General features: G+C 53.0%; 3 protein-coding genes across 4 annotated transcripts; 1 reads left to right on the forward strand and 2 right to left on the reverse strand.

The window, feature by feature from the left end:
* Positions 1-25: 25 nt before the first annotated feature.
* LOC122386036 (suppressor of SWI4 1 homolog) lies at positions 26-7,143 on the reverse strand. Its single transcript, XM_043374818.1, has 10 exons — positions 6,493-7,143; positions 6,168-6,335; positions 5,479-5,618; positions 4,469-4,649; positions 3,996-4,183; positions 3,161-3,305; positions 2,651-2,760; positions 2,106-2,197; positions 1,207-1,464; positions 26-493 (listed from the first exon to the last, which is right to left on the reverse strand). The coding sequence occupies exons 1-10, from the start codon at positions 6,517-6,519 to the stop codon at positions 264-266; spliced, it is 1,539 nt and encodes a 512-aa protein (XP_043230753.1). The 5' UTR covers positions 6,520-7,143; the 3' UTR covers positions 26-263.
* On the forward strand, positions 6,938-24,628 carry LOC122386037 (inorganic pyrophosphatase-like). Of its 2 annotated transcripts, XM_043374819.1 has the most exons (9): positions 6,979-7,389; positions 9,419-9,534; positions 16,661-16,705; positions 17,458-17,532; positions 18,422-18,508; positions 19,510-19,636; positions 19,971-20,068; positions 22,330-22,558; positions 23,653-24,628. In XM_043374819.1, the coding sequence occupies exons 1-9, from the start codon at positions 7,203-7,205 to the stop codon at positions 23,688-23,690; spliced, it is 1,002 nt and encodes a 333-aa protein (XP_043230754.1). In that variant the 5' UTR covers positions 6,979-7,202; the 3' UTR covers positions 23,691-24,628. The 2 variants fall into 2 exon arrangements, with proteins under 2 accessions (XP_043230755.1, XP_043230754.1); XM_043374820.1 differs by lacking the exon at positions 17,458-17,532 and having other exon boundaries at positions 6,938-7,389; positions 16,661-16,780.
* On the reverse strand, positions 12,307-13,174 carry LOC122386038 (CD63 antigen-like). The gene has a single exon (XM_043374821.1). It carries the CDS (start codon positions 13,097-13,099, stop codon positions 12,320-12,322), a length of 780 nt encoding a protein of 259 aa, XP_043230756.1. The 5' UTR covers positions 13,100-13,174; the 3' UTR covers positions 12,307-12,319.
* Positions 24,629-27,954: the final 3,326 nt, after the last annotated feature.

The raw sequence follows: 27,954 nt of genomic DNA on the forward strand, positions 1-27,954 counted from the left end.
CGCGCACCAGCAAACACTAACAGAATCCGCTCTCAGAGTCGGCTATTAACGACATTATGAGTCGGCAACCAGTCGGCAACCAGTCGGCAACAGCAGTTCATCGCCAGGCGTCGGTCCGGGCACTACTCCCATACCATGTCACGCGCATACACACAACGCACATACGAGTCACCAGCAGCACATCTGCGTGTGACCCACCAATCACAAACCGCCTCGCACCCACCTCAACCAATCATCGCCCCCGTTCCAACCCTCCCAGCCAATCACCGCCTTCCCGCGCCGGCTGTCTGCTTCCGTCGGACCTTCGTCCCCGATATGGGCCTCCCCCGTTTGTTCCGCGGTTTCCAGCGCTCCGCGGCGCTAGTTTTATCCTCCTCCCTCCGGCCTCGTTTGGCTCCCCGTGGTGGCTCGCCGGGTCCGGGGCGTTTCTTGGTGTAGCGTTTGGCGACGGAGCGGGACGCGCCCCCGGAGCCGGAGGCCAGAGAGCGGAACTCTGGGGGACAGAGCGGGGGCGGTGTTAGCGCGGGTGTCACGTCTTGTGGGAATACCGGACAGGGGTCATTCTCGCCAACGGCTCTCGTCAACCCACACCGGACGGCGAGTCATGTACAGGTCTCGCGAGATTAAGCGGTAGGTTTTGCACTTTTACATTTCCGGTTATATCTCAGAAACTAATCGATCTACGATGAAGCCATTTTACACGATCATGGCCGGCTTGTTACCCAACAAGTCGATCGCATCTTCAACACTTAAAAGCATAAGACGACGAAGATATAGCTTGAAGTACACTTATTTTTCTAGGTACAAAACCTACCGCTAAAACCGGCGAGACCTGTACCTACACCCGACAGGTCTCACACTGGTCAGACGGTCCGATCTTACTCCGGTCAGAGGGTCAGATCATAGCTCGGCGAGAAGATACAGACACTCTGACCATGGCACAGGCAATCGTAAAGCCCAGCGTCCGCACTCCCCCTCTGGGGTCTCATCGGTTCATTCACGACTCATCCATCAGTGACACAATTCGTCTGACCTTTGCACTGGATCGATTGGACCCCCTGGTTGGATGTCCTGTTAGAACGAACCCTCTACTAGAGACATTGGTCTGCCCCTCCCACCGACATTCTATTACAGGCGGGCTCACCCCCTGGCTGGCGTCCCCACAATGTTCAGCTACCTCTGCCACCTACCCGTCGCCCGTCTCACCTTCGTCAGGCTCCTGTCCCACCTCCTTCCTATACCACTCGGCGTCATCATCATCATCTTCTTCTCCATCTTCTTCCCCTTCCTCTGTCACACTTCCTTCACTGTCTCCCCCAGCGGAGGGTTTGGAAGTCTCGGCGGCGGGACCGTCTTCCTGGCCTTCCTCAGCGTCAGAGGCAGCAGCGTCTTCCTCAGGTTCTCCCTCAGAGTCGGAGGAGCCGCTGTTGGTGGCGGCGGCCGCTGCCATCGCCCTCTTCATGCCTGAAACGACAGCGACAGAACTACTGGAGAAGAATCACAAACAAGGCGGCTGGGATAACGAGCCCATTGAAAACACCTATCCTGAAACGTGCCAAAGGTAAGATGTGCGTAAAAATCTATCCGATTTTGCGCACATGAAAACAATATCGGGCTGTTAACATTCTGAGGCGACCAAAGGTCTACTTTTCTGTAGCTAACATTCACGGCATGATATGCGTTACAAAGTTACAACAAAGCAAACATGTCTGAACAATCGTCATCAATACCAAGCGCACAGACAGACTGACGATCAGGAGTTATGGCACACTGTCGACCGACACAAAGTTAAACCGAGGGTCTCAGTGTGTCTGACATGCACCGAGGGTCTGAGTGTGTCTGAGACACACCGAGTCAGTGTGTCTGACACACACCGAGTCAGTGTGTCATCTCAGTATGTCTCAGTGTTCCTCAGTGTGTCTCCCTATTCCTCAGTGCGTTTCAATAATATGTCTCGGCATGTTTCGGTGTCCCCCTGAGTGCTCTCCAACATGCCTCAGTATGTCCCAATGTCCCTCAGTGTCCCTCAGTGTGTTCCAGTGTCTCAGTAAGTCTCACTATGTCCCAGTGTGTCTCGGCGCCCCGCCAGTGGTGCAGCCACCCACCATCCATGGCCCTCTGTTTCAGTTCCTCTTTGAGCGCCTGTTTACGCTCCACGTTGCTCTGCTGCTCGGCGCGCCGGCGGGCCTTCAGCTGTCTGTAGGGGCACAGGGCGGGCCACAGGTCAGAGGTCAGAGGGTGGGTCAGAGGGCACAGGTCAGAGGTCGGAGGTCAGAGGTCAAAGGGCGGGTCAGAGGTCAGGTCAGAGGTCAAACTCGGCAGGGCACATTAAATACAGCCGGTCAGAGGTTCAATAAACGACAGGTTATAACTTATAATACGAGACTATGCAAGAGGTTATGACACGAGAGGTTACGAGACGAGAATTTATCAAACGAGAGGTAATACAACTTAGAATCTATAATAAGAGGTTACGACGCAAGAAGTTATGACACGAGAGGTTACGATACGAGAGGTAATATAATATGAGAGGTTCTAACACGAGAGGCTCAGCGGCTCTGCTAAAACCATTAGGTCAGACACGCTGCCGGCTAGAGGTCAGATATACCGCCGTTCCGCGGACACCCCTGCTCTCTCCCGGACCACTCACTCTCTCTGCTCTCTCCTCAGTCGGGTGGCCTCTATCTCCTCCTCTGTCTTGGTGATCAGCTGATGGAACAGCACCTCTCCTCCGACCAGACCGGACTGGGCCTTTATCACCTGGGGGACGACATGGGACGGTTATAGCACTTCACCAGTAAACCCTGTGGAACAGCACCTAGTCTTTAACCAGACCGGACTGGGCCTTAATCACATGTGTAACAAAGGGAACATGGCAGATGACACGAACAACGACAACTAACGTCCTGGGCAGGACAGAGCCTGATTAGTGGCTATGTTTGTTTTACATACCTTTGACCTATTCTGATTACCGCACTGCGGAAACAGGCGATTAACAACAACGAAAGATAAACAAAAAATAACTTGAGAAATACTAGACAATATCAACGAAAAATAGTGACGTTCAAAAGTGAACACCGTGCACACAATAAAGTCTAATTGACACATTAAGCTCTCCCGCTTCTGTTTCCTACTACCTGTTACCTACTTCCCCTCTTACCTGCAGGGTCAGTCTGGGACCGAGCTCTATGAGTCGGATGGCAGACCGGGCGTTCACCATGTTACCCCTGGACCGGACCGGCTGCGCCAGCTCCACGTGAGAGCTGGGGTCATCCTCCCCTTCAGACTCCGACATGTAGCCCGCCCTGGGTCACAGGGTCAGGTCAGGTCAATATAGTTACATATAGCCAGCCCTGGGTCACACGGGGTCAGGTCAGGGAGGTCAAGTAGGGTCAGGTAGGTCTGATAATATAGTGACATGTAACAGGCCCTTGGTCACAGAGGGTCCGGTCGAGTCGGGTCAGGCCATAAATCCCGCCCTGAGATAGAGGTCAGGTCAGGTAGCATGTCCTGGGTCAGTGGGATCAGGTCAGGTCAGCTCAGATATTTCGATCGTATTCACATTCAAGCTCATGTAGCCACGTTAATGCGTCTTCGCCGCTTTTTATGCACACCTCCACACGTATAATTGATATTGAGCGATATAGCGCACCTACTGTAACCTGTGCTTTATCTCACACTCGGCCTCAGCTATCCCACCCCATGGCACGGTTCCAAACTCGGACGTCTCTTGGACTTACAAAATAACGCAATATGACCTGAAAAATCCCTTGTAGTGAAACACCCCAAACGAAATATACACTCAAATAGATCTAACCCTCTGCTACACGACACTGCTTTATACTGACTAAACGGGCTACTAGACCTAACTCTCTGCTACACATTGCCTTACGCTGACTCACGGGCTACTATATTATAGTCTATGTATGACACAGAGTAGCCCATGTCTCACTTCCCGACCCCGACCACCTCCCTTCCACGGCAGCCCGACTCACTTCACCACAAAGTCGGCCATGTCCTGAAGCCGTCCCATGTTGGGTACCGCGGGCCGGGTGACCAGCTTCTTCACTCCCCTGGAGATGCCGACCGGCACCACCTTTACCGTGTAGTGGCGGAAGTCGATGGTGCCGTCCGAGGCGTTGTAGCTGAACAGCACCGCCCGCCGGAGCGTGTTCAGTTTCAGCTGGGGAAAGGAGGGGGGGGGGGGGGTAACGTTGGAATTGTGAATTTTGATCCTGCTCCCGGAGAATAAAATCAGTCCAGCTTGATTCTCAACAGGAAAATCATATGTTTGGCCTACTAAATGTGACAGTTGATAAAATTTGCTCTCTTAATGCTATAACTGCATGTTTTAGGCGTAATAACAGCAGGTCATATATACCTATACTATACACCTTGTGCATATAGTGAGCCCGTCGAACACCACGCATGCTGTATACCAGTACGCAGTACGTGTGGCCGCGGTCACCTTGTGGACGTTCAGCACGGGGAACATGTTCTGCAGCATGGTGGCCGTCAGCTGGAGGTGCTGCTCGGCGCCGCTGAAGTTGTTGAGGATCAGCAGCGGGCCGTGGAGGAACTGCTTGCTGTATGTGACCATCCGCTTCAGCGAATGGAGGACGTCCCGGGACAGCGTGTAGTCGAGCACCCTGACGGCAGGGGCAGTTGGAGACGATGCCAACACACTGGGACTAACGACACTGACGGCTATGCAACATCGTCTCTGTAAGGTGGGAAGGCAAATAATATTTGTTCGGGTAGTTATATACTTGCGGTGGCTTAGCGATGACAAAACTCGGTAGGCTCGGTCGCAAATGCGCACGGTATCGGCGACGAAAGAACTCTGCCGTGGGCGGATCAAAACAAAACGAAGTCGGCTCGGTGAAGAAATGGTAGCGCTACATCATGAACTAAAAGCGAAGGATTCAGGAAAAGGGCGGTCAAATGAAGGAAAGTTTTATTGGGGGAAGAATGGTAGATTACATCAGCCACATCAGCATACGCACGGGTGAAGGTAGAAAGGAACGCGACCACGAAATCACAACAGTCACATTGTCTCATTGTCACCAAGCTCGAAACTCTCACCGTCGAACTTAGAAATATCCAATGAGCCGCAGCTCGCTGTTCAAGTAAGGTAAAATTCTACAATAAGTCAGGTGGCTCATAAGCGTTTATTACCCATAACCACTCCGACCAATCTGCATCATTGGGGAGACTGCACCATTAGCGAGACCCCCAGTGATTAATATGGAAAACGAGGTACCTTTTGGTAATACCTTACGGAAAAACGAATGCCAGGAAACAAACTCACTTTCGGCGACTCTGAGCAGAAACCGATGGTACTCAACAAAGATCAGTAGGTACTTTAGAAAACATCATAAAACTGCAAAACAATGACAAGAAAACAGCTCACAAAACTCACTCCAACTCACAGGCAGAGGGTCAGGGGCAGGTGGTTCACACGAGCAGCCGTCTCACCGGAACGTTATGGTGGGTCCGCGAGGAAACTTGGCCAGCTTCATGTAGGTAGCGATCTGGCTGCGCGTGAAGAGGCAGAGGTGGGTCACCCCCAGCGGGCCGGCCACCGACGCCAGGTCGCGGACCGTTGTGCCTTTGGCCTGCGTCATAGCACGCAAAGTTGTCCGTTATCACCATGAGGTAGCTCGAGAATGGAGAATGCTGAACCTGAATACCTGTATACCATTTCACACAGAAGATGATAAAACTATCATTTAAATAAACCAAACTGGTGTCGCAAACAATTATTAACAACAATACTGATTCACTATTAATTGAATACCAAAAGTTCATAAATACTATTGCAAACAAACAAACTGTGCGTCACTGAAGGACTCTGGCCATCCACTGGTGGCACCACCCAGGCTGTAATCAATAGCAAACCTGTACCGTGTTGGGTTTAGGTGAGGTGGAGTGAATAGTGGACCTTTCCTGGATAAGTCACTTAAATATAAAATAAATGTACTACTTTTTGACTTTTTTGTAAGATTTAGGAACACTTTAATGAAAATTTAATATCTATAAGCCTAATATTATCTCATGAATGCTCAATCCACTGCCGCAAATGTTCGAACCATGACGTCGGCCTGCCTCGACACACCTAATTTCTCATGATGCCACCTGGTATTTATCGCAGTGGCACGGCCCACCTTGAGCTGTGACGCTGTGAACGGCTCCATGACCTTCCTGAAGTTCATCACCAGCTGGCTCACATATTTCCCGGTCCGCCCTCGGGAGACGACAAACGAGTGGGCAGCGCGCTTCAGCTCCTCTGGCTCCAGGGTTTTGGATGCCTCATTGTTCCTCCTCGTCTTTCCCTGAAATGACGGAGGTTACGCCGCAGTGATAACCTATATGTGAAATAACTTGACATACATTCATGGTTTACAAGAATGTAGCTATTTCTAGTGAGATCAGGACTCGGAAACTTAAGTGTTCCTAGATTTTTATAATTTCCTTCTCATGCTTTCTTACCTTCTTTCCCCTTCCTTTTTTGCCCATGATCAGGGAATATTACAATCGAAACTAAATGTAAAAGCTTAACAAAATACACCAGCAGCTATCGATGTTGCATCCCAACAGAATATTTTCTTGTTGAATTAGGGCGCGTGACCATTTATTTGATAACACCCTTTGATATTTGCAAATCATGAGGCCGAAGCTCACGTGGAGGCACATAGCTATTTAACCAATCTTTATTTTCTGCTAGCGAAACATGGGTCATCAATGATGATGTAATATTTTTCGGTTCGCCAATGACGAGTGTGGATTCCAAGCGTATGACGTCATCTCAACTTCTCTTATTGCTCATGCCTGATTTTCATTGGTCGAGCATTCTGAGTGCAGAACAGTGAGATACGCTGAACAGGCAGTACATCTGTTTTTAGTTTATCTTTTGAAGCATCTGCGTCGTTGCTGTCTCCAAATTTTACTATCTAGAGATGGAGGTCACCTTTTCATGCTTAGTACTTGTTAATCTAGTTTTTGAATGGCAAATTGATCGCAAAAAGCGCGCTATCTGTTACAAAATTCCTTAAATTTATCTAAGATGAATGTAGTTTGAAATAAACAGCAAAATCTAACGAAAAACAATGAATTTTCCTTATCATTATGCAAACAAGTACTGCTTTTTCAGTACTCACTGGCATTGGCCAGTATCAAGGTCGCCACCTGGATGAAGAGCCATGCTGCGATCGCTCCTGCGGTCTTTTAGCTCGGTAGCCGGCGTGGGAACTCCGGTGTTGGGCAGCTCTGGTGTGCTGGGGGCTGAACCACTGGTGGCGAGAGCGTTTCGGAAATTTTCTGCGATGGCTGGTGTAACTCTGGAAGAGCGGGGCACGCCCAACACGGACGACTACCGCATCTATTATCGTGAGTAAAGTGGACGGCTTTCACGGGCGGTCACCGGCTACCGGCGTTTGCGGACGAACCTTGACCTATGCTCTTCAACACAATATAAATATCAAGAAAATAATCTTTCATTTTTCAGCTAATTGTTTCGTCGTATTTATGCATGATATAATTCAAATTCATTCGTAACAATCACTGCAAAGTCTGATGAGCCCCCAACATTCGTGAGCTAGCGACGCCATTGCAACCGCGTACAGCTACCTATTGTTTTTATGGTGCATACAATTTTTACCGGTGTAATGGCATGTTCAGCATTTAGTCACCTGCTCAGAATTGTTGCCGAGTTGGTGAGTCGTGATTTTGGCTACCTTCGTGTGTGATAGTGTGATGAATCGGTTGGAGTTTGACCGTTCGGCTGGGAGTTCCGCTCCGAAGTCCCGGCCCCGGCTGTTTCAGTTTGTCCCAGCTCCGGTTTCGACATGCCCCAGCTTCGGGGTCCGTTTCCAATAACAACGTTGCGGCTCCGAGCCCGTGTTAGTGCCAGTGTCCTGTTGTCACGGCCCACGGGTCGGTCACCACTGTCCAATTCCGAGTCTAAGTGGGTGCAGTAGTGGATAAATATCATATCGGCCCTCAGGGTCTCGGCCTGCCCTTGGATCACCTGATGACGAGTCATCGTGTTCGTGGCAAAGTCATGGCTCCTCAGGTAATCGTCGGGCCACTTCTGTCCGGACGTAATAACAACGGTCAAGTTTTTTATTGCAGACACGTTACGTTATCGGACTAGATTACGATATCGGAGCAGAAGTTTCCGATTTTACCGTATTACACCGTCGTTCGCCTTTGGTACCTATCCATGTGGCATGACCACTGATTCACAAAGTACCCTACCCAAAGTAGGTGACAACCGCCGTATCCATACAGGGTGACCATTCGTGCATCGTACCCATAGGACCGTATGTCACGAACACCCATGGTGCTATGTCCCAGTACCGTACAGCCTCGTCTCAACCCGCTGCCTTAGTGTGTGTTCGGCATCTGGAAAATGAGGGCTAATTTTCCGGGATCACCGGTAAATATTTGGTATTTCAGGGACCAACGATGCAATTAGTCATGTTTTTACATTGCTACTGTTTCGCTTCTGATTCATGTCCATTGTCCATTGTGCAAGGTGTCAGCCCAAATCCCATTACGCCGATTGGTCCCGGTGATCTAGGAAAATTATCTTTGATTCTCCAGACGCCGAATACACGCTTAATAGTTGCGAGGCGACTCCCCCCAGCGTAATATGATCCCGGCTCGATATATCAATAATCAATGCCCTATCGTGTAACGGATAATAGCCTGGAGTTCGCTGTGATGTGACCGGCTCCTATGGGGCTCGGCTCGGGTGGCCGGAACCGGCCGCCTCCACGCTTAAACGCGGAACCGGCCCAATCTTACCAAATGCCGTGAATGCGCATTGCGCACTCACGGCATTTGGTAACATTCAGAACTATTCCACATTCACTTATTCATTCGTTCAGGCAACATTCATAATCATGCACGCTATCAAAAGCAGTGGACAAGATTAGCTGGGTGTAAATAAAAAGGATATTTTATATATCAGTGCCGTTAACTCCGGCCAGTGCTGCCAAATCCTATTTACGGCATTGGTAAGATTGGGCAGGGACGGCTGGTGGTGATCCGTCTGGCTTTTTGTCGGTACTGCTCCGTGTGGGTTCTTGGACTCGAGATTGTTCAATGTTGTCTACCGCACACCATTGACGATGCCTGGCTAAAATCGTGGCAGCCAGGAATTGTCCAGACTTTCTTGTTGAGAATGTTTCGTCGATTTTAATGGCATAAATCGTAAAGCTTGTAGGGACTGGCCTTTTTAATGTCGGTAACATGAGTCATGACTCATGACCGTTATATACCCCACGGGTACGATACCGCGTCAGCTGTTTTTCCCCAAACCCTCGATAACATTTCCCAGTATTTCCCTCGTGTGTGTCTGGTATCCCAAGCGGTAAGACGTCTCACCGTATATCTGACCGCGGTGCCACAGGTAACGCCGCCGGCCCGATCTCACCGTTCCACGATATCCCACTGTACGCCGACGAAGAGAAAAAGATCTTCAATATGGTGGTGGAGGTGCCCAGATGGACAAACGCCAAGATGGAGGTGAGAATATGCCAACATAGTGGGGAGAATATGCCAAAGATAGAGGGGAGAATACGTCAAAATAGTGGGGAGAACATGCCAAAGATAGAGGGGGCGTCAAAATGGTGGGGAGAATATGCTTAAGTGAAGGGGAGAATACGCCAAAGTGAAGGCGAGAACACGCCAAAGTGAAGGGGAGAATATGCTAAAGTGAAAGGGAGCTTATGTCGAAATAGAGATCATAGTATGCAAAATGGAAGGGGATGTGCCAAAATGTAGGCGAGGAAACGCCAAACTCGTGGCGAAAAATGTCAGTTTGTATTTGCCTGATGTTCGACATTGTTTTCGATTTCTTCTAAAATAATGCTGACATTATATTTCTACCGCTCGCGCGGTTTCGGGTGCTTCACGGCTTTTCAATGCCGTGTGACACGCCATATACACTGGGTGCATTAAACATTTGTGTGTACCGTGAGACATCTTGAAAGCTCCTGCCTCCTAATAGACCGACCGGAACTGGCACATTAATATCAGACTGGACTATATGGCCTGGTGGCCACGATATGTTGACGGCGGATCCATCCCGCGACAGCTGTTTGTTTTGGTAGCGACGCTCGTTGCCATGGTGATGTAACTCCGCCCGTCAGCCGCCCCGCGTCCGGGCAGGCTCACAACTCACAAGCCATGGCAATATGTGTGGATCAAAAACTGTACGGCTATCTCTCGTAGCGATCTAGGTGATGCCGCCCCAGTGATGCTAGTACCAACTTTGGTTGTAAGTGCCCAGAACACCTTAGGGGGTGGCCAACTTAGCATTGTGGGTGCCCGGGCACCCACAAAAGTATGCAAATCGACGCCTATGGTACAGTGTTATCCATCACTGCTATATGCGATTTGAGTCGTGTCTGCGCGAATGCATATACACTACAGCCAGTCTATATACACACACTATGCATTCTGTGCGGCCAGTGCCGTCTATACACTCTGTGAGGTCTGTGTGCAGTATAAATACGGTCCAGTTTGGCGGGCCGCTGACCCCCCCCCCCCCCCTGCGACACGGTTTAGCTGACACTGCCGACTTTTGGTCCTATTCTTTCCATGCAACGCCCATAGGGCTAATGTTAAAATGGCAAAATCAAGGGGGGGGGGGGCACGGTGCCCCCTCCCCCTGTTCCGCCGCTATGACGGGTAATGCCAGCAAGTCTAGCATTATCCAGCGCTGGTTTGTTGAAAGCAAAGTGAATCCAGCGTACTTTTTTCGAGTTTGTTATAGTTTTATTGGCGCACCGAGCATGGCACTGCACACACAGCGACAGCGCCCATCCCAAAACGGGGCCGGTCGGCGGGCGAGGGGAGGGTGGGGTGGGGGATCGGTAACGGTGGATTCGGCCGTGGCAACGACATCACCGAACAGCTATAATGCCTGCAGCGGAGGTGAATATTACATGTCATTGACTGCAATCGAGCTATCATGTCATGCATCTCATTTAACCCGCGCCCGGCTGGGGGTCCTGGATTTCCACGCCCTGCTGGGGGGGGGGGGGGTGTTTGAACACCCCCCCCCTTCTAACTCGGCTCCTGGGCCACGTAGCGATACGCGGAAGGCGGCGTTCGAAAGAGCGTCAAAAATAATGACGAAATCACTTCGGTCAATTTTTTGGTCAGGTCAAAGGTCAGGTCACCAGAGGTCATTGAAGGCAAAATTTCGCCGATTTCCAGGTCGAATGTCGAAAATTTCCAAGAAGCCAACGCATAACTCGGGAACCAATAGAGCTACAGCGCCGCGGAAAAGTGCATTCGATAGCCCTTTTAACGCCCTTTCTGAGTAATTCTCTCAGATTTGACCTAACGTCAACGGTTTTGCCTGCAGGGGGCAAAAACTGCAAAAATAGCCGATTTTTTTCGGAAACAGTTTTTCTGCAATAACTTTTGACCCAAGCCTTGTACGAGCTTACTTTTACCGGCATCGTGTTCCTCTCGTCAAGACGCATCGAATGAACTATAACTTGACCTTGAAAGGTCAACTTGAAAATTTGACCTCAGGTCAAGGCAAAACCATGGGAACATACCGAAACCAAACCAACTTGGGAATGCCAGGAAAATACCAACTTTCTACCAAATTCACAGCTTCTTATACATTAGTGAGGATTCATGATACCAACAAAATACCAAAAACTTGAGGTTTGAATTACCAAATACCAAGTTGGTATCGGTTTGGTATCGCTATACCAAAAAGTCGGTATCCGATTGACATCTCTAATACGAAACACCCGCGGATGACGGCAAGAGAACAGGTCCGTTTGCGCGCGCGACACAACACACCCCAAAAAGGCGTCAAAAGACCCAGCGTGAAAGCAACAGCAGACGCCCGCTGGGCGCGATACGGAGCACCCCCGGCCCAACGCGGTCCGCGCGCGACATCCAGAAACAGCTCCAACAGACAACGGTCCCCAACGGCGGAGCACGCGCGGGCGAGCGACCGCGAGCGGCTGGCTTCTACGCTAGGAACGGCTGTGTCGCTAACACGTTCTAAACACGGTCCGTACAGATCCGAGGGGGCGAGGTCAGGCGCGAGGAGACCGATCCAGACATCAGATCGCTCGGCGGAGAGTATGGTACAGCGGAGATTCAGGCAGACCGACAGACAAAGACAGGCGGCAGAGACAGACGCTACAAAGATAGACGTGCTGTTTAACGGTGGCCCCCGAGCAGCGCGGTGCGCAGCGCCCGCAGACGGCAGCAGCTCCCGCAGACGGCAGCAGCGGCCGGCGAGCGGCGCGAAGCCCTCAGACGGCAGCTTCGCCAGCTACACGGTCTCATTCTCCTTCTTGATGCTCTTGCTGAGACAGCAGGCCAGGATGACGCCCAGAATCTGCAGGAAGGCCACACCTCCGCCGGCACCTCCGACGGCACCTCCGACGGCACCTCCGACGGCACCTCCGTCGACCGCCATGTTCTCCTTCATCTCCTCCTGCAGCTTGTACAGGCAGCCGGCCGTGTGGATGGTCCGCGCCGCGTCAGACTCCGGCAGGGCGGCCACGCCGGCGCCGCACCCGACCGAGAAGATCCGGCAGCACGTGTCGGGCACGCGGTCCCCGTGGGAGCCGTACGCGGTGTCGGCCCAGTTGGTGTAGTTGGAGGTACCGCAGCAGTCCAGCGCCATCTGCACAGCGTCCCAGGTCCTGGTAACGCCGTCGTAGTCGTCCTGGCCGTAGTTCTGCAGAGTCGCCGGCATGTTTGTGTGGAGCGTGGTGCGGATGTCGTCCCGCAGCAGGTAGGCCGTGATGCCGGCCGCCAGCTCCAGGATGAAGCTGAGTGTCAGCAGCACGGCAAACGTCATCGTCATGCAGTAGCTCTCCCGGATGGCGCCGCAGCAGCCCAGGAACGCCACAAAGAAGATGACGACGCCCACGGTGATCAGCGGAATGGGCGCGACCACGACGCCATCGCCGAGGAAGTCGAGGTACTTGTCGTAGTAGCCCCTGATGACGGCGCCCAGCGTGACCAGCGCGATGCCAGAGATCACAAATAGGAAGTTAAAGAAGAAAATAAGGTACTTGACACATTTCATTCCGCCTTCGACCATCTTGAATTATTTTTGAACCAGGCTACCCTTCGACACACACACACACACACACACGGTTCCAAAGCGCAACTGGTGAATCCAGCGTACTATTCAATGCCGTCTATGTATACACTGTGTGAAGTCTGTGTACAGTTCACACGGTCCAGTTTGGCGGGCCGCTGACCCCCTCCCCCCTCCGTGCGGCACGGTTTAGCCGACCAGCAACCCCACAGCGCTGCCCGTCTGGACGCTGAGATGACGTCTCCTGACCACCCCGGCCAAGCATTGGTATCCAAATAAACTCGGACGTACGGCCCCCGGGGGGGGGGGGGGATGGGACATGGGCTCACCGTGACTGCCACTAACTGTGAATGCTAGCATTACGGGTAACAGTAGTGACGGAACTCCTTCAATTAGAGGGGGGGGGGGCACTGCCGACTTTTGCCGTCCCATTCTTTCCATGCAACGCCCATAGGGCTAATGTTAAAATGGCAAAATCAAGGGGGCCACGGTGCCCCCCCCACCTGTTCCGCCGCCTATGACGGGTAATGCCAGCAAGTCTAGAATTATCCAGCGCTGGGTTATTGATAGTAAAGTGAATCCAGCGTACTTAGTCTAGTTCCGTGATCTGGGCCTGGTTCGGGTGTCACCTGGCCCCTGCACCAGTGTAAATCCAGCCTAGGGAACTGGCTATCGTTTGGAGCAGTGAGGGCGGTCTGCGTCGCCCGGAAACGGTTTATATATGTGATTGTGGACGGCTGCCCTGGCCAGTCTGCAGTTACTTCTTGTCGGTGTAACGGGGTGTAGCAGAGCTTGGTTCAGTCTGCCGTGATGTGTGACCGTTTTCTGTGTGGGGAACTAAAGGAGGGACTCGCGGGGCCGCTGCTTTTCTCTGTCAGGGTCAGCCGGTTCCCTGCCCCCCCCCCCCCTGTGGGGGTACTGACGGACCGGTAAAACTCAGCTACCGTTATGGCCCGGGCCTGTACTGTCACCCGTTCAGAGACGGACCGCGCCTCTCGTCTCATTCCACCGGTCACACCCCGGCTCGCCGGCCGTATCGCCAGCTTCTTACAGACAGCCCTCACCAAATCCTAACCATTCCGGCCGGCTCAACACCCCAGCTGCCCAGCCGCACCTTCAGCTTCTGACAGACAAACCTCACCAAATCCTAACCATTCCGGCCGGCTGAACGGCCGCCCAGTGGCTGATCTGATCCAATGACGTCATAGAACCACTCACCGGTACGGTATCAGTACTGGAGATGGAGCTAAGATAACCCGACCTTGGACCGCCGCCTAACGCCGCTTTTTGAGGTTAGCACAGATATACCGGATAAGGGCACTCTGGTGTAGGTAATGGGAGAGTAATCGGGGGTACTTGACGTAATCTGCGGAGAATGACAAGTCTGTTCTTCAGTCAGTGGCTTTGTACCATTGGCGAGTGGAGTTGGCTTCTGAGTTCGTTTTTGGCGGCTACTGTGCTGGGACGATGTGCGATAATGTCAGTTATCACAACATTCGCTAGTTTCTACTCCAAATCGTTAAACGTTCGATCTTGCTCAAAATTATATTCAGGTCATAAAATATTCCCCGTACTATCGAAGATGTTGATATTTGATACATATGTGTCACATGGCAATGCGGTCTGAAATGTGACAAAAGTTCGATGGCCTTCAATATGACCCGTATTGTTACCCCGATCCTGACCTGCATTGCTACCCGTAATGTGACCCGTAATGTGATCCTGCCCTCCTCATCGCAGTTTTGAGACGGGTCGGAAGTCTGTTCCTCCCGACCTGACCTGATACGGTGGGCGCTAGTCGTGTCATCGACCCCCTGAGCCACTACTGAGTTCCCAGATACGGTATCACAGGCGCTCACTAATACCATGATACGGTATCACCTGTATAGAGCCCGCTCACTAATCCCATGATACGGTATCACCTGGTAGATCCCGCTCACTAATCCCCCCTGATACGGTATCACGCCTTTCGACAGCTCACTGGCCCTATCGGCTAATCCGTTAATGGCTTACTGACTTCACTAATCGGCAGGGCATTAGTGGTCTATCTGGGAGACTTTACTTGACCTATCTGATGGACTTTCCTGTCGGAGCTATCGGTCTGGCGGAAGTTACCTTTACATATGACAGCCTGCGTGACAGTGTCAACAAATGTCTGAAAGTCTATGCCTCTCTCCATCTCAACTCACTCACTCACCTCACTCACCTCACTCACTCACTCACTCACTCACTGACCCTTCCCAATGACCCATGGTGCCCCGCTGACCCTCAATGTATGGTGGCTAAGGTCTTACCCGGCCGGTGTATCATGACCCAATGACCCCGACTGCCAGGGTCAAAGGTTACCCCGGACCGTGAGCAGACACTCCTCGAGAGGGGGGGGGGGGGGGTGCGCGTGTCACCTATCAGAGGCGGATGTCGTCGCCACTTGTGTGAGAGAGCATGTATCCGACACTTGAGCCTATGTGAAGGAGGGGGGGGGGGGGGTATGTGTCGTCATCGCCACGGGCGCTGCTCGGGTGCAGGAGGAGGGGGGGGGGGTGAGTAAGGCCCAATTTCCGCCCCCGAAATTAAGGCGGCATTCGTAAGCGCCAGCATTGGCTATTTACCTGAGCATGTTGAAACACAGCGCCTGAGTCATGTCTGTTCTTTCCGTTATGTTTACGTGTTCCTATCCATGTGTATTTCGGTGTTTGTGGTGAGCCCATTTGGCTAATCATGTTTTCGGTGTACCTTTCCTGTCGAGTCTGGTCGCCCGGTCTCCGTACCGCGGCGTACAGTGTCACAAAATGGGTTGGTTTAGGTAGGAAACGATATCCAAATGAAAACCATTTTTCGCTGTCGCCTCCAATTTAAAGAGCACTTTCCCACCGTCAATTTCACTGAGAAAAGCATTTGTGTGGCTGGTTGTTATGCATTCTAATTTTCACCACACTTGTTCAGAAATATACGCCACTCTCATCCCCATTTTTGGAGAGCCATTTCCCCTCTGACACCCAAGCCAAAGTACGACATTGGGGTGCCGGTTGTGCCTTTGCTAGCGCACCCCGATCGCCGCTATCGTCTTTGACGACCGGTGGACGGCGGCCGCGCAGTGTCGGTTGTTGGATTTTGTCTCTATAGACGGGAGAGAGAAGACTAGCAGCCGGCCTTGAGGACAGGTGTCGGAGCAGCCTTGAATGGGATTGGGCATTGGACGGTACTTCAGGCCAGGGCTGTGTCTCAGGGCTGATGGGAACATTGGTGAATGTCATGGATGTATTTCTACCGGCATTTACCCGATATATTTTATACATGGAACATAACAATCGTTACGTATGGAAACAATGGAAACTGGTCAACGCTCTGCAATCCTAACATTTTGTATATGTACAGTGTGTGTTTGGCTGCAGCACCAAATGACAGGGGGAGTTTCGAACCCAGGTTCTTGTCATCCCTACATCCCATCTGATTGGTCCATCCCCACCGCACGTCTCACCCGATTGGTCCGTGCCCACCCCACGTCCCCTCTGATTGGTCCATCCCCACCGCACGTCTCACCCGATTGGTCGTTGTCCACAGATCGCCACCGGTGAGCGGCTGAACCCCATCAAACAGGACACCAAGAAAGGAAAGCTGCGCTATGTCGCTAACGTCTTCCCCCACCACGGCTACATCTGGAACTACGGAGCCCTGCCCCAGGTCTGTATCGGTCAGTATTAAGGGAAAGCTGCGCTATGTCGCTAACGTCTTCCCCCACCACGGATACATCTGGAACTACGGAGCCCTGCCCCAGGTCTGTATCGGTCAGTATTAAGGGAAAGCTGCGCTATGTCGCCAACGTCTTCCCCCACCACGGATACATCTGGAACTACGGAGCCCTGCCCCAGGTCTGTATCGGTCAGTATTAAGGGAAAGCTGCGCTATGTCGCTAACGTCTTCCCCCACCACGGATACATCTGGAACTACGGAGCCCTGCCCCAGGTCTGTATCGGTCAGTATTAAGGGAAAGCTGCGCTATGTCGCTAACGTCTTCCCCCACCACGGATACATCTGGAACTACGGAGCCCTACCCCAGGTCGGTATCGGTCAGTATTAAGGGAAAGCTGCGCTATGTCGCTAACGTCTTCCCCCACCACGGATACATCTGGAACTACGGAGCCCTGCCCCAGGTCTGTATCGGTCAGTATTAAGGGAAAGCTGCGGTATGTCGCTAACGTCTTCCCCCACCACGGATACATCTGGAACTACGGAGCCCTGCCCCAGGTCTGTATCGGTCAGTATTAAGGGAAAGCTGCGGTATGTCGCTAACGTCTTCCCCCACCACGGATACATCTGGAACTGCGGAGCCCTGCCCCAGGTCTGTATCGGTCAGTATTAAGGGAAAGCTGCGCTATGTCGCTAACGTCTTCCCCCACCACGGATACATCTGGAACTACGGAGCTCTACCCCAGGTCTGTATCGGTCAGTAATTGGGGAAAGCTGCGCTATGTCGCTAACGTCTTCCCCCACCACGGATACATCTGGAACTACGGAGCCCTGCCCCAGGTCTGTATCGGTCAGTGTTAAGGGAAAGCTGCGCCATGTCGCTAACGTCTTCCCCCACCACGGATACATCTGGAACTACGGAGCCCTGCCCCAGGTCTGTATCGGTCAGTATTAAGGGAAAGCTGCGCTATGTCGCTAACGTCTTCCCCCACCACGGATACATCTGGAACTACGGAGCCCTGCCCCAGGTCTGTATCGGTCAGTATTAAGGGAAAGCTGCGCTATGTCGCCAACGTCTTCCCCTACCACGGATACATCTGGAACTACGGAGCCCTACCCCAGGTCTGTATCGGTCAGTATTAAGGGAAAGCTGCGCTATGTCGCCAACGTCTTCCCCCACCACGGATACATCTGGAACTACGGAGCCCTGCCCCAGGTCTGTATCGGTCAGTATTAAGGGAAAGCTGCGCTATGTCGCCAACGTCTTCCCCCACCACGGATACATCTGGAACTATGGAGCCCTGCCCCAGGTCTGTATCGGTCAGTATTAAGGGAAAGCTGCGCTATGTCGCTAACGTCTTCCCCCACCACGGATACATCGAGAACTGCGGAGCCCTGCCGCCGCGCGGGTCAGTAGGGCAGTGTGAATTTCGAAGGTATTGTGGCGATTACGATTTTGATAATCCGCCCGCGCTGCCGCATGATTCAGTGTGCTCCCTCCCTCATTCTGTGACCTGACCCCCCCCCCCTATGTGCCCGTTGTGTTTGTCTCTGGACCTGGAAGAACCCGCCCGTGGCCTGACCCCCTCCTCCCCCCATGACCTGACCCCCGATGTGCCCGCTGTTTGTCTCCAGACCTGGGAGAACCCGCACTCCACGGACGAATCCACCGGCTGTAAGGGAGATAACGACCCCATCGATGTCTGCGAGCTCGGCACCAAGGTATGGGGAGCACGGAAATATAGAGGGCGGCACTGTCTGTTATAGGGGACGCTACCTGTGAGCTGGGCGGCAAGGTATGGGAAGCACGGATATATAGAGGGCGGCACTGTCTGTTATAGGGGACGCTACTAGAGATGTCAATCGGATACCAACTTTTTGGTATACCGATACCAAACCGATACCAACTTGTTATTTGGTATTTCAAGGCGACTGCATTTGGTATTTTGTTGGTATTATGATTCCTCACTAATGTGAAAGAGGCTGAGGATTTGGTAAAAAGTTGGTATTTTCCTCACATTCCCAAGTCGGTTTGGTTTCGGTATTTTTTCCGTGGATATTGTTGGTATTTTGTTTGGTATCGGTATCACGATTTTCCGTAATTGACATCACTAGTCGCTACCTGTGAGCTGGGTGGCAAGGTATGGAGTACGAGAATATAGAGGGCAGCACTGTATTTCATAGGGGACGCTACCTGTGAGCTGGGTGGCAAGGTATGGGATTACGTGACAAAAGATCGTAAGACAAAAGATCGTATGGAAAAAGATCGTAGGAAAATGATCGTAAGATAAAGATCGTATGTTGTAAAAGATCGTACGACAAAAGATCGTAAGCAAAAGATCGTAAAGCAATTGATCGTATGAAAAAGATCGTAGGAAAATGATCGTAAGATGAAGATCGTATGTCGCAAAAGATCGTACGACCTAAGATCGTAAGCAAAAGATCGTAGGTATGGAGAGCACGGAATAATAGAGGGCAGCACTGTATGTCATAGGGGACGCCACCTGTGAGCTGGGCGGCAAGGTATAGAGGGCGGCACCGTCTGTTATAGGGGACGCCACCTGATACTGTCTGAGCTGGGCAGCCAAGAACGGGGAGGGTGCATCGCAGGCCGGGCGGGGAACGCTGGCTTTAGGTGTAAGGTGTAACATTATGTGACGTTACAGGTGTGTCGCCGCGGCGAGGTGATCCAGGTGAAGGTGTAACATTGTGTGACGTTACAGGTCTGTCGCCGCGGCGAGGTGATCCAGGTGAAGGTGCTCGGCGTTCTGGCGATGATCGACGAGGGCGAGACCGACTGGAAGCTGCTGGCCATCAACACGGACGACCCGCTGGCCGACAAACTCCACGGTAACCAGGGGACTGTGTGCTGCAATATACGTACGGAGTTTCAGTGTCAGCGCTACGGGGGCCAATATACCGTACACGTGTACCACAGTTGTTCATCGGGGGTATACAGTGGGTCTACATAGTAGACTACATAGTAGACCCCTGTACGTGCACATGCCCAAATGTCTCGTAGTAGATGAGTAGGGTCCTACCTGATGTGACACGATCCCCCGTAATGCCGCGACTATTTGTACGTGTCTACTGTCTATGTATGTACGTATGTATGACCGTTCAGACCAGATCCGGTCTGAATATGTGTCCTGACCCGTGACCCCTGTCTGTTCTCCCGGTACAGACGTCTCGGACGTGGAGAAGCACCTTCCCGGCTACCTGCAGGCCACCGTCGAGTGGTTCAGACTTTATAAAGTGCCCGACGGAAAGCCGGAGAACCAGGTGAGGCGGTGAGCGGGGATACACCGGAGCGACGGGCGAGACACACTGAGACATACTGAGGCACGGTCAGGACGCGAGGGGGGGACACAAGCTGAGACACAGCGAGACACTGAGACAGTGAGGCACGGTCAGGGCGCGGGGGGATACAGGCTGAGACACAGTGAGACACTGAGACATACTGAGGCACGGTCAGGGCGCGGAGGGGGATACAGGCTGAGACACTGAGACATACTGAGGCAGGTCAGGACGCGGAGGGATACAGGCTGAGACACAGCCAGACACTGAGACAGTGAGGCACGGTCAGGGCGCGGGGGGATACAGGCTGAGACACAGTGAGACACTGAGACATACTGAGGCACGGTCAGGGCGCGGAGGGATACAGGCTGAGACACAGCCAGACACTCAGACATACTGAGGCACGGTCAGGACCCGGAGGGGATACAGGCTGAGACACTGAGACACTGAGACATACTGAGCCACGGTCAGGGCGCGGAGGGATACAGGCTGAGACACAGCCAGAGACTGAGACATACTGAGGCAGGTCAGGACGCGGAGGGGGTACAGGCTGAGACACAGCCAGACACTGAGACAGTATATCCCGGAGACACTGTCCCGGAGTACGAGTCCATCCTGAGAACCAGCAGGCCGTTCTCGATGCGCCAAACGGCTGCCCTCTCCATTGTAATATCTGTCCATTCCGGTCGTCATTTGCTGCACGGTGTACTGAGACGAACCGCTCAGAACCTACGTCAGCTCAGCTGTCTGCGTGTGTTTGACTTGAAGGCGGCAGCGGACCGCACATTACAACTTCCGTAAGTCGCCGCCAGGTGGCGGGCAGGCAGAAGATAGGTGGCGCTGCAACCGTCTGGTCCCAGCATAACATTGTCTTAGCGCCTTTTAAACTATTTTTCCCTAATCCCTGTTAGTGCTAGTACTCAGTGTATAACATTGTCACCTCTCCAGCTCGCGTTTTTTTCTTTAAATGCTTCCTCCTCCTCAGCTAATTGTCCACGGTGTATAAATCCCCCCCGCCCCAGTTTAGTTCAGTTCTCTGACACACACCCCGCCCCAGTTCAGTTCTCTGACACACACCCCGTCCCAGTTCAGTTCTCTGACACACACCCCGCCCCAGTTCAGTTCTCTGACACACACCCCGTCCCAGTTCAGTTCTCTGACACACACCCCGCCCCAGTTCAGTTCTCTGACACACACCCCGCCCCAGTTCAGTTCTCTGACACACACCCCGCCCCAGTTCAGTTCTCTGACACACACCCCGCCCCAGTTCAGTTCTCTGACACACACCCCGCCCCAGTTCAGTTCTCTGACACACACCCCGTCCCAGTTCATTTCTCTGACACACCCCGTCCCAGTTCAGTTCTCTGACACACACCCCGCCCCAGTTCAGTTCTCTGACACACACCCCGCCCCAGTTCAGTTCTCTGACACACACCCCGCCCCAGTTCAGTTCTCTGACATACACCCCGCCCCAGTTCAGTTCTCTGACACACACCCCGCCCCAGTTCAGTTCTCTGACACACACCCCGCCGCAGTTCAGTTCTCTGACACACATCCTGCCCCAGTTCAGTTATGACACACACCCCCTCCCGCAGTTCAGTTCTCTGACACACACCCCGTCCCAGTTCAGTTCAGTTCTCTGACACACACCCCGCCCCAGTTCAGTTCTCTGACACCCCCCGCCCGCAGTTCAGTTCTCTGACACCCCCCCCCGCCCGCAGTTCAGTTCTCTGACACACACCCCGCCCCAGTTCAGTTCTCTGACACACACCCCGCCCCAGTTCAGTTCTCTGACACACACCCCGCCCCAGTTCAGTTCTCTGACACACACCCCGCCCCAGTTCAGTTCTCTGACACACACCCCGCCCCAGTTCAGTTCTCTGACGCACACCCCGCCCCAGTTCAGTTCTCTGACACACACCCCGTCCCAGTTCAGTTCAGTTCTCTGACACACACCCCGCCCCAGTTCAGTTCTCTGACCCCCCCCCCCGCCCGCAGTTCAGTTCTCTGACACACACCCCGCCCCAGTTCAGTTCTCTGACACACACCCCGCCCCAGTTCAGTTCTCTGACACACACCCCGCCCCAGTTCAGTTCTCTGACACACACCCCGCCCCAGTTCAGTTCTCTGACACACACCCCGCCCCAGTTCAGTTCTCTGACACACACCCCGCCCCAGTTCAGTTCTCTGACACACACCCCGCCCGCAGTTCGCGTTCTCTGACACACCCCCCCTCCCTCCCGCAGTTCGCGTTCTCTGGCGCGGCTAAGGACCGGGATTTTGCTCACGGCGTCATTTCTGAGACGGCCGGCCACTGGCGGGAGCTCGTCTCCGGGAAGGCGGACGCCCACGGACTGGACACCCACGCAGTGACTGTGGACTCGGCGCAGATGAAGCTGACTGTGGCCGAGGCCGAGGCCCTGCTGGCCGCGGCGCCCTCACTGCACCCGCCCGCCGCGCTGGATGGCGCCAACGGTCAGTGGGGGGAGGGGGGAGTGGTACTGTCCCTGCACCCGCCCGCCGCGCTGGACGGCTCCAGTGGTCAGTGGGGGGGGGGGGGCTGGTACTGTCCCTGCACCCGCCCGCCGCACTGGACGGCGCCAGTGGTCAGGGGGGGGGGATAGGGAGCGAGGGGCAGGGACAGAGGTCTGGACAGGACCATGACCAGTTGGTGATTGGGGAGGGGCAGGGGACGGGGGCTCCTTCTACCTTGACTGGGACGGGGACGGGGTACCGAAGGCTTCTACCTTCACTGCACACCGGCCCCGGTCACGGGGAGATGATGATGATGATGATGATGATGATTTGTTGTTTAAGGGCGCACCAGCAACGAGGCTATATCGCACCCATATAGCCTCGTACGGGGCCAATTACGGTCAGCTATAGAGGTTTATTTGTGTGTATGTGGGGGGGGGGATGAAATACTAGTATATTGATTATGGCGACTGCCATAGTAGTAGTAACCCCCAACCTCCTGATATTTAGTTATAGCGGGGGTTATTTTGGGGTCGCGGATACAGGGGACTCTATACGGGGGACAGACAGTCTGAGGGGAAAGCCGACGGGCAGTGCACGGGGACAGACTGACTCAGGACTAAACTGTACCGCTGCTTGTTGTGGCATGTGCGGCGTGTAATCGGGTCGGCCCACGTCAGACAGATCTAATTTCTCGGCGGCGGAGCACTAGGCCCAGCCCCGCTGAGCGCCAAATCAACTCTGAAAAGTGAAACCCCGACACTAGCGCCGCCTAGGTGTTAGAAGTAGCCGACCGGGTTCTTGGGGCGATACTAGCGCCACAGTGGTAAACAAGAGAACTAAAGCTTGCAAGTCACTGCTATAGGTGCCGCCACTGAGTGGGGAGCGCCGCGCCGATCCGTGACTACCGTAATCGGATGCATGATCGTGAGACGTTGATCATTCGATGATCCGGGTGACAGCCGATGGAATAGTCCGTGTGACTGAATGATAGCTGCTCGGCCGGCCTGATATGCCGCCGTTGTGCCCGGTCTGACCTGACCTGACCTGACCTGCTGGCCTGACCCGTGCTCTGTTCTTCCCCGTTGTTTCAGTCAACAAAGTCCACTTTCTGGCAGCCAAGGCCAGCTAACCGCCGGCAGAGCCCTACTGACGATGACGTCATACTCACCTGTGACGTCAGCCGACATAGAGCTGAGTGACGTCACTCAGCGCGTCGGCATCACCCGCAGCTGTGACGTCACCCGCGCCACCTGTGACGTAAGAGCCGTGTCTTGCAGTGACGTCACTCCCCGTGTCGTAGGGTGGTGACGTCACTGACGCTGATTGGTGGCCGGTCCGAACTGTGACGTCATACATCTGATCTGGGCGACTCGGCTGCGGGGAGGTGGTAGGTAAATTATTGTGCGTGGGTCTCGGGCTACGTCGTCTGCCGTTCAGCTGTTTCCTTAAGCTGTTTCGTGGTGTTTTCGCTCTCCCGGTATATCACGCTCTGTATCTTCCCCCGCTGGATGCGTCTGTCAGTGCTCGAAATCACATCTCACTGGAGCCTTAATCAGGAGAGCTAGTTGTGCGGTATAACGAGCCAACGCAGACTGATCGTACATAGTAAACGACCGCATAGCTGCTGAAATCCGCTGAACCAAGACTCGTTATAAGTCAATTACCGTCCGTCTGTTTTAAACTTTCCGCCCCAAGCTGTACTTAGCGCTCGGGTACTTAACTCAGCCTTAGTGCTGACCTGTGTTCGGAATGCAGAGTCCGAACTGGAGTAGGGTGAGGCTCTCAACAGCTGTTCGGTGGTGTGAGTGGGGGGGGGGGGGGGGTAATTGTACCCCTCTGTCTGTCGGGCGATACATACCTCGGAAACAGGTAGCTGACCGCTGGTCCCACAAGGCAGCTGGTCCAATGGTCTGGTCTGGTCCCATGTTTGGTCCGAGGGTCAGACCAGGGTTCGGCGCGGTGGTCCGGTCCGGGACCATTGGTCCATCCAGAGACCGGCGCCGTGTCGGGCACCGATTGATGTACTAAACGGAGCCGCGGTCTCAATACATCACTCTAATGGCGCGAGGGGTCTGTGTGTTTTACATGTAAACGGTGTACCATGAACGCCGCGGAATTAAAAATAGGACGCAGTCGCAACGCGGACGAAAACAGTCGTCCAATCACGGCACCGCCCAATCACGTGATCGCCAGGTCACACAGTCACGTAATCATCCAATTATGCGGTTGTGTCATCACGTGATCAGGCGACCACCCAGTCAGCCCCGTCTTCTAATCATCCAGTCACATCACCATCTAATTCTAATCACTTGTGGTTATGTTATCCGAACATCCAATCTAGTCGATCGTCCAATCATCTAGTCACATGACCACTACATCATTTGATCACGTGATCGTCCAATCCTCCAGTAACGTGAAGACGATTGAATGAAACATGATTCGATGATGGATGACCAAATGATTCGATGATTGGATGATCACGATTGTATGAAGGTGGCTGCGTCACCTACAGCTCTGACAATGAAAGCTTTAGTTACTGCATTTGCCACTACGCGGCGCTACCATCTGTGTCAGCCGCAGTTCCGTGACTGGCCACCACGTGTCGCTAGTATCGTCAGTTCCGCGCGCCGCTCTCGGCGGTGCAGGGCGCGATCCAGTCCGTGTCTTGGAGTTGAGAGGGTGAGGGCTCTTGTAGCTCCTCCTCTGAGCTTATTATCGCGTCCAGACCACCTCATTGGGCTTCAGTGGTGCGCTGCCAATCACACATCTGTCATCACGTGACCACATTGCGCTACCACAGTGACCATCACGTGGTCTCCTGAATGAAATCGGACATGTGAAACTGGCTCTTTATTCAGTGCCGAAATACGATGGGGGTTTGGCGGAATTGGCCGCTGTTGGCGGCGGTGACCTTATGCTGGGCGGTGTCCGGGCCGGTGACAGCTGGAGAGGTCGGGTCATCCGGAGAGGTCAGGTCAGATGTCAGGCTACCCAAGTACCTGTTGGACTTTTACCGACAGCTCGCTGGAGAAGATGCCCAGTCTCGGACGGCGAGCACGGCTGTTCACGCCATTCTGCCCAATAAAGGTAAGAAAACACACACACACTGCCATGGTGAGAAACAGCGATAATCACTAGATTAGCTCTAATAATGACATTTGTGCATGATCTTTCATTTATTGATGCAGTTAGATATTTGATGTTGTGTAGTTTTGAACCAGCAGTTAATTCTGTACGTCAGAAACTGGCAAACGCCGCACGCATGCGAGGGTTGCATCGCGCGGAAGATGAGGGAAATAGGGGAGAGTGGGGCAATGGCGACACCATAAGCATTTTGCTCAATAGCTTAGCTATTTGAAGCTATTTTATGGTGATTTTGATTGTGGTTATAGCCAAAGGAATAGGCTTTCAGATAGCACCCAGTTTTAGTATCTCAGATCACTTATGACAGATTCAGAGCCTACGCGAAAATGTGGTGAAAAATGGAGGTGCAAAAAAGCGAGGGGTAATGCCGGCCACTAAGTGCAATAGCACAAAAAGTCGAAATATCGTCACTGGTATTCATCCTTACACCGTTCTTTCGATGGAAATTTAAGTGAGAATTAACAAACGACAACTGTATTCAGCAGTTAACAGTACACTGCACTGCAACACAACACTGCACTCGCTGCAACACAACAGCGCGGCGCCAACAGAGCAGCAAACTAACACAACCGTAAACACAGCAAGCAAACTAACACAGCCGTAAACACAGCAACCCGAAACGTTGAGCTTTAACGACAGAAGTGGCACAAACAAAACCGCGTGGAGTCATTCCGGACACGTGTCCGGTATTACCCCGAGGTCAGCTTTATTTTAAGAAAGCAGGCAGCAGTCAAATGCATTGCGCCGCAAACGCCTCACATCCAGCAGTCGCCTAAAAAAGGCTTAATTGAAGGTCATTGCAAAGCAGCACTTCTGAAAATGCGTTAACACATTTCACAGTCAGCAAATAGATGCAACAAAAATTAAAAATCAGATACGAAAAACACATTTAACGCTATAAAAATGAAAATAATGGAGCTACCGTGACAAACTTGCACCACGTGCTAGAATGGCGCTCAACTGAAATGTAAACAACATCAGCTGATTAGTGATGGACAAAGTACTCACTAGAGATGGGTGGCCGGCATTACCCACCGTCCGCCATTGCCCCACTCTCCCCTATGAGGGAAGTCCGAGTCGTGTTAAAATGTGACAATAAAGATGAACCTTTCAATAGCACCCGTAGGCGACGAGTAGTGTCTCCTGCTCGTCCCGCCGTGACCCAGTCCGCCCTGCCATAGTCCCTGCCCCAGTCCAATCCCAGCCCCAGTCCCAGTCCCAGTCCCAGTCCAGTCCCAGTCCAGTCACTGTCCCAGTCCCAGTCCAGTCCCAGTCCCAGTCCAGTCCAGTCCCAGTCCCAGTCCCAGTACGTCCTACCCCAGTCCAGTCCCAGTCCCAGTCCTAGTCCAGTCCAGTCCCAGTCCAGTCGTGTCCCCGTTCTGTTCGACAGTAGGACTCAATAATGCTGCAAATGTTATGAAAGTTTTATTGCAGTTAGGTAGCCAATAATAGGCATTCATGACTGCCAGTAATCTTGTAATGCTTTGTACAGTTTTACTACGCCCAGTTATGCTCAATATGACAGGAACCTATTAGCTTAACTGACATACCTAAAACACATTTAGTAAAATAGGTAGAGGTACGTGGTAAGCGAGCATTAAAGACGTGACCTATTATGACCGTAAATACAAAGTGCGTCGGGTTTGGACGATTCCTCTGCTCCCTAGTCTTTCTCAGTCGGCTCCCAGTCCACACCCGGGCGGGCCACGTGCGCCGATTAGTTGACCTGTGCACCTGCCCGCCACGGTAAATAGGCCCGGCGCCGTCTAGTCCGTGTGTGTGTACAGAGACGGACGCCTGGCGTCTGTCTCTGTACGGAGAGAGACGTCCGGGAGAGGGAGGGAGAGAGAGAGAGAGAGAGAGAGAGAGAGAGAGAGAGAGAGAGAGAGAGAGAGAGAGAGAGAGAGAGAGAGAGAGAGAGAGAGAGAGAGACGGGAAGGGATGGAGGGGGAGAGGGAGGGGTAGAGAGAGGGAGGGGAGGAAGAGAGAGAGAGAGAGAGAGGGAGAGGGTGAGAGACGCGTGATGCAGGGCTCAGTCATGAGTCACGAGTCAGTAGTAGGGAGTCACGGAGTCCGCGGAGTACTGGGTACGGAGTCCAAAACTGGATCCCGGCGCCGCGCCGGTCGCACACCAGTTTCGTGGAATCCGCTAATACAGCCACAAATCCTAGGACTTCTGGATGGATAGCCATCCAGAAGTTTTCACCCATCCCTGGACTGCTAACTCCACAGTGCGTGCCTTCCAGCCG

Source organism: Amphibalanus amphitrite, unplaced genomic scaffold (genome assembly GCF_019059575.1).
Source record: "Amphibalanus amphitrite isolate SeventyFive unplaced genomic scaffold, NRLGWU_Aamphi_draft 000238F_arrow, whole genome shotgun sequence".
NCBI classification, from domain to species: Eukaryota; Metazoa; Arthropoda; class Thecostraca; order Balanomorpha; family Balanidae; genus Amphibalanus; species Amphibalanus amphitrite.